Genomic DNA, 6,414 nt, shown 5'->3' with positions numbered 1-6,414 from the left:
ATGCAGAGAGTGCGAGAGTTGCTCCAGTTCTGGGGTGGCTTCTTCTCCAAACTCATAAGGCCCAATGAGAGCCAAGTCCTGAGGCGGCAGCAGGAGGAGGAGCAGCTCCGCCAGGTTCAGCAAGAGAGGCAAACGATGGAGAGAAAGCTGGACATGATGAAGAAGGGTCTGAAGAGGATAGAGAAGGAAGAGAGAAGGCTGGATAAGAAGAGGAGGCACAGAGAGAGGTTTAGAAAGGAGCAAGAGAAGAGAGAAATGGATTGGTGGGAAAAATGGAGGGATGGAGTGAGACTGAATGAGGAGGAGAAGAGGGAGCTGGAAACACTCAGAGGAATACACAGAAGACTGCAGCTGTCTGAGAGGAGAGCCATGGAGAGAGAAGAAGTGGGATCAGAGAACCAGAACCTGAAGAGCAAGTCTGATGTTGAGAGAGAGAGCCTGCTTCTCCTTCAACAGATTCAGAAAGAGAGAGAGATGGAGCAGCTGAGGTGGAAAGAGAGAGAGGAGAAACTGATGAGGCAGCTGCAGGAGATGAAGGAAAGAGCATCCCATGTAGATGCTCTCCATAGGCTAATGGCGAGAGAGAGACAGGTAGAGAAAGAGCTGCAGGAGCGTCTTAGAGAGAGTAAGGCTGAGAGAAAGCAAGAACAGGAGGAGAGAAAGAAGGAAATGAAGTGTAGGGAAGTGCAGGAGAAACAGAGAGAGCTGGAGAGACAGAGGGAACAGGAGAGCCAGCGAGAAACTGAAATAGTGAAGGAGAAACAGAGAGAGCAGGAGGAAAGAAAAAAGGAAATGGAGAGGAAGATGATGGAGGAACAAGAGGAGAAACAGAGAGAAGAACTGAGGAAAAGGCAGGAAGAGAAGAGAAGTAAGCATAGACGTCTGAAGATGGAGATAAGGGCAGAGAGAGAAAAGGCCCTGAAGAAGCAGGTGGAAATAGAGCTGAGGGATAAAGAAGAGGAGGTGGAGAAACAGAAGAGGAGGATGGCAGATAAGGAGCGGGAACTAGAGAGAAAGCTAGAAGAGATGAAGAAGGAGGCAAAGAAAGAACAGGAGGAGAGAAAAAAAGAAATGGAGAGAGAGCAGGAGGAGAGACAGAAAGTGATGGAGAGAGAACAGCAGAGACGGAAAGAGAAAGAAAAACAGCAGGAGGAGAAAATGAGAGAGATCCAGAGACAGCATGAAGAGAGGATGAGAGAAATACAAAGACAGCAGGAGGAGCAAAGGAGAGAAATGGAGAGAATCACGGAGGAGCGAATGAAGGAAATGGAAAGAAAGATGGAGGAGGGTAAGAAAGTGATGGAGAGAGCGCAAGAGAGAAGGACAGAGATGGAGAGAGCGCAGAAGAGACAGAGAGAGCAGGAGAGACAGAGAGAGCATGAAAGAAAGCGTGAGATAGAAAAAGAGCAGGAGAAACAGCAAGAGATGGAGAGACAGCGAGAAATGGAAGTAGTGCAGGAGAGACAGAGAGAGCAGGAGAAACAGAAAGAGCTGGAGAGAGAGCAGGAAAGAAAGAGGGAGATGAAGAGAGATCAGGAGGAGAGAAAGGGAGAGAAAATGGGAGAGGCAAAAGAAGACAGACGACAGACGCAGGAGGGCAAAGAAGAAAAGGAGGAGAAGGACGAACAGGCTGAGATGCAGCTGAGAGTCCAGAAAATAAAGGAGGCCAGGCAAGAACATATGAATAGAGAGAGGCAGAAAAAGAAGGAGCTCCTGAGGAAGATGTTCACTCCAGGACAGAACTTCTTTAGAGCATCAGACGAGGGGGCTCAGCACAGGGTTTTCGGAAGGAAGAGGAGAACTGGCATGTTTACTCAGGGACAGAAGGAAGTGAACTCTGAGCTGGAGACGGAGCAGAAAGAGCCTCGGGAATTGTTTTGTCTTGTCTCACCCAATGGAGGACCCCTGTTCATCAACGTGAACCCCCTCAACCCGGGTCCAGAGCCTGAAGAGGAGCTTGAAGTGATCATACCCTCCCCAGTTGAACCAACCACACCTGCTTCTGTGGAGGACACTGGGGGAGACCCGGAAAGCAAAGCTGATTCTTTGGAAGTCAGCCCACAAGGAGAGTCCTCAGGCAGCTTGGTGGGGCAAGAGAAAATTGAGGCTGACAGTAGCGGAGTGGCCATGTTGAAGGATGTCATGCTGCGGCCTCTTCCAATGGGTAATTTGGTGAAGTGCTGTGTGGAGCGCAACAGGAGTGAGAAGAACGGTCCCACCTACAGCATGTTTCAGGAGGGAGAGGACAGGAAAGAGGTAAGAGATATGATGGCTGATATCAATCACTGTTTAAACTTTTTCATCTATTGGGGAGTGTTGTATTGTATTGTGCAGATTCTCTTTAATGTTCAGTCTAGTTCTAACCTCATTCTGTCCTTTTTTTTTGCAGTTGCTGTTGGTTGCAAAGAAGAAAAAGAACAGCAAGACCTTTGTGATCAGAGTGGGCGAGGATGAGAGCGCTGTGTGGCTACTGAGGTACGTACAGATTCATGACAAAAGTCCTGTCTCCCTCTTTCAGTAATTTGGGATCATGTCTTCTAAAACTTCTCTGTCTTTATTTTAGGTGGAATCGACAACGAACAGCGTTCACGCTGCACAACAACAACACAAACCCTGATGTGAGTGATCGAGTTCCTGGGGAGGAGAACCACAAGGAGCAGGACCTTTTATCCATCTGCTATGTAAGTACATCCAGCTCCAAACACACATACAGCACACACACACATCCTGTTCGGATTCTGCCCAGTGTCACAGATGACTGACACTTGTTGTTTATTCTCCCTGTAGGAAAGCACCATGCTAGGGTTCTGGAAGAACTTCAGGAATATGTCTGTCATCCTTCCTTGCGTGTGCAAAAAGAAGCTTCTTCCGGCTCAGTCTGTTGAGGTAAGTTTGATACACAGCACTTCAGCATTACTGGTAGATGACTGCATTATGTAATTATATGATTTAAAAGGATTGTGTATTAATATCTGTGTGTTTTATTGTATTGATCTGCACATGAACAGAAGGACAAAATCAGACTGGAGGCCAAAAAGCCGGTGTGGAACGAGGAAATTGGGGAATATGTGCTGAACTTCAACAAAAGGGCTAAAATACCGTCTGTGAAAAACTTCCAGCTCATCTCTCCTGTAAGATGTAAGTTTGCCAGTTTCTGTTCATTTGTCAACTTCCAGCAAGTCTTTAGATGAATGTTTTTCTTTCTTGCTCTGTCTGTCTTTCTCTCGTTCTGTAGTAGCTCTGTACTCTCTCTCTAACTCATGTTTGGGTTCTCTGCTTGTGTCTCCACAGCGGACCTGATTCTCCTGCAGTTTGGGCGTGTGGATGAAGACTGTTTCGCGCTGGATTTCAGCTCCCCTCTTTGCGCGCTGCAGGCCTTTGCCATTGGCCTGTCCTGCTTTGAGGTCATCTGAGTTCAACAATGTCCTTCCTTCCCACACGTCTGCACACAAGCCACCATCAAGACTCCTGAACATCCTCTCTAGTCTCTCCTAAAAATTAAATAAAACGCTGCGCAATCTCATAAAGATGGTCATTTTGTTTATTCTATTTAGTCTTCCGGTTCCATTCACTACCACTGTGAACAATTTCACCTAGCAACACATTAGCAACCACCTGAAATAACATATCTGCCTAGCAACAACACATGGGATACCATAGCAACCACATGGGAAATCATAAACCCCTGTGCACCACCATAACAACCACTTAGTAATCTCAATTTACAGTTTTTCCTCAATTGCTAAAACACAATTGTGTAAACTAGGCTGGCTTCATATGGCTGGCTTCATATGAACACAGTTCATAAAACCACACAAACTACAAAGTACCTCATAAATCCTGCAAGATGAAGCACTGCAACCAAAACTACATGCAGCATTATCATAATCAAACTTTTGAACTAAATGGCCCACACTTCATTCATATTATCAATTTCATATTACCACAACTACACACTGTTCAGCATAATGAGCACCCTCATTTTTAGTAAGCTTTGCCATAATAATAAACTAGTTCAAATTGTACAACATTCTATAGATTGTTCAAATGCACAGAAAGCAGGTTTGGACTGGGGCTGCATGATGAAACATAACATTGTCCCACACTACAACGTACCTGTTTCTTTGGCGGTCTGCATCATTCATTCGCTCTGATGGTATGAGAATGTTGTGGAGTCTGTTCAGAAATATGAGAATATGGGCTGGTATTGTATGGTCCAAGGTTGGCATGGTGGTGGAGGACACCATGTGTATTGGAGATGGCAGCGAACATTGTGATGTTTCCACCACGTCGGCCAGAAACATTTATAATGGCTCTGTGGCCAATGATGTTTCTTCCCCTTCTTCTGGTCTTTGCTAGGTTGAACCCAGCCTCATCTATAAAGATGATCTCATGTGGGATTGCATGAGCCTCCATTTTCAGTACTCCCTGACAACAATGAACAAAAATCAGTCAATATGATGTTATCCAGTACACTGAGAAACAATATGTGTGATGTAGTTAATATTGTACTTACATTCACATATGCTCGCCTGAGTGTTTCCCTTAAAATTCACCTTATAAAGTTGTTTTATTCTGATTTGGTTTTGCTTGCGAGCCAATATGAACAGAAAGACTGTTGTTCAAAATTCTTGGATGATGTGTCTTTAAATTTCTTGTAATCTAATTTTATTATTTCCCCTAACCAATTTTCCTAACACTTCCTTCCTCTTTCTCTCTCTGTAATGTCTTCCATTGTTGTTGTAAAAAAGGTGCTCACCTGTGGCCTTTTTATAGTGCTTACTTCCTTACTGAAGTGGTAACAATGAACCATTAAGGTGTTTTGCTAGGTGGCACATATAATGGCCAATTAGCGCATGTAGCGTCATTTTGAATGGCAATAGCTTGTTTTGATATGGCAAACATGACTTTATGTCAGTTTAAATAATTGTGCTATGCATGTCAGTTTAGTGTGTTAGTGAGGATAGTATAGCAAGCATCTTGCAAACGCCATAGCAACCACTTTAGAGAGACTTTTTCTTTTTTTATTTCACTTTTATTTTACTTTACAAGCACTGGTATTTCTGTCAGAAAATGCATGTCTAGTTTTTATTAAATTATTGGATATATTTCAACCATTCTGGAAATTGAAAAGCTTGTATTTGTACTTGTTCAATAGCCTCTTGGTGTCAGTATAGAGCTACAGATCATAGAATTTGGGCCCTGCTTTGGAAGCCAAGACTCAGGATAATCATTCAAAGATAAGTGGAGAGACCTAATGAGACATAGGCTTTGATTAGGTTGAAAACAAACCAACAACCCCATTTATCCCACATCAAGAGAATTATGACAAGCAGTATGCCTGGTTTTACTCAATTGGACCAGTATTTTTAAATCCCAGTATCATCAACAAATAGGTCTAAAATATTAATCAGAATACTGGATCTGTTTAAAATATCAATTCTATGTTGTTTATATTTTTGCCTGCTAGTCAGACAAGCCCAGATGCGCTACTCCAGTCTACCACAGATCAATACTGCCACAAATTAGTCATGCATGCACACACAGACACATAGAGTGAGAGTTCATTAAATAATCTATAAACTCACATGCCGGAAATACACAGTGCTTCCTCGCTGCTGTGCAGCATAGTTTCTAGTAGTCAACTGAAAAGTGTTGAAAAGACATATGGATAAAGCACTGTAAAGTGTGTGATGTCTGTGTGATGTCCTGGCTTCAAATAAAATACTGATTCTAACGCAGGGCACAAAAATAGCAAGTCACTGTATTATTTGTTCAATATTTAAAAGGTTACTGCTTAAATTAGCTTAAACATATCATGCAAACAATGCAAAGAAAGGCTATTGTTGCTGAGAATGACAGGTACACTGGGAAAATCTGGATCCAGTTGAAAGTTCAGTTTTAGTCAAGTCACTTGACAAACGTGGAAATTGAGACTTCTCTCCTCAGCATTCTAGATGTCTAGCTCTTTTGACTCTAGAAGTGTTTTGTGTGGCTGTGAAGCTCGAGCCTCAGACTGTGAGCTGTCAGGCTGATTAGAGACAGTGAAGACCCCTCGGTCTGTTCACACATCTGAGCTGCTGTCAGGCCATGAGGGGGAGGCAGAGTGTTATTACCCCTCAGGGCTTCTGCCCCAGGAGAGCAAAGGAGCTCTGGACATTTAGCAGGGGACCCTGATCCCCTGACCTTGCCAGAAGGGCAGCAAATGTTTTGCTGCTGATTAGTAATTCTTCAGTACTGCAGCTTGGCTGAATCTTATCCCCTCAGCATGCCTCAAACAGAGCAGAGGCCGTAGGCTTTCCTTTAGGATCTAGAAACTATGCCTCAGTTTAGTAAAAAGTGGTAGAAGCTATCGAATATGTGAAGAGGTGGAGAAAGTTTTTCCCCCGTTAGAATACTGTAAAGATGGACGAT

General features: G+C 43.6%; 1 protein-coding gene across 1 annotated transcript; it reads left to right on the top strand.

The window, feature by feature from the left end:
* On the top strand, nucleotides 1-3,413 carry LOC140555839 (uncharacterized). Its single transcript, XM_072679159.1, has 7 exons — nucleotides 1-353; nucleotides 414-2,256; nucleotides 2,390-2,475; nucleotides 2,564-2,681; nucleotides 2,788-2,886; nucleotides 3,009-3,138; nucleotides 3,292-3,413. The coding sequence occupies exons 1-7, from the start codon at nucleotides 1-3 to the stop codon at nucleotides 3,411-3,413; spliced, it is 2,751 nt and encodes a 916-aa protein (XP_072535260.1).
* Nucleotides 3,414-6,414: the final 3,001 nt, after the last annotated feature.

Source organism: Salminus brasiliensis, chromosome 5 (assembly GCF_030463535.1).
Source record: "Salminus brasiliensis chromosome 5, fSalBra1.hap2, whole genome shotgun sequence".
NCBI lineage: Eukaryota > Metazoa > Chordata > Actinopteri > Characiformes > Bryconidae > Salminus > Salminus brasiliensis.
Note: the sequence above shows the minus strand (reverse complement) of the source record. Positions and strands in the feature narration are given on the sequence as shown.

Coding starts and splice junctions, on each gene's coding strand:
- LOC140555839 (XM_072679159.1), top strand. CDS start 1: ATGCAGAGAGTGCGAGAGTTGCTCCAGTTCTGGGGTGGCTTCTTCTCC. Junction 2,682..2,787: donor ACCTTTTATCCATCTGCTAT/GTAAGTACATCC, acceptor TTCTCCCTGTAG/GAAAGCACCATGCTAGGGTT. Junction 3,139..3,291: donor GCTCATCTCTCCTGTAAGAT/GTAAGTTTGCCA, acceptor GTGTCTCCACAG/CGGACCTGATTCTCCTGCAG.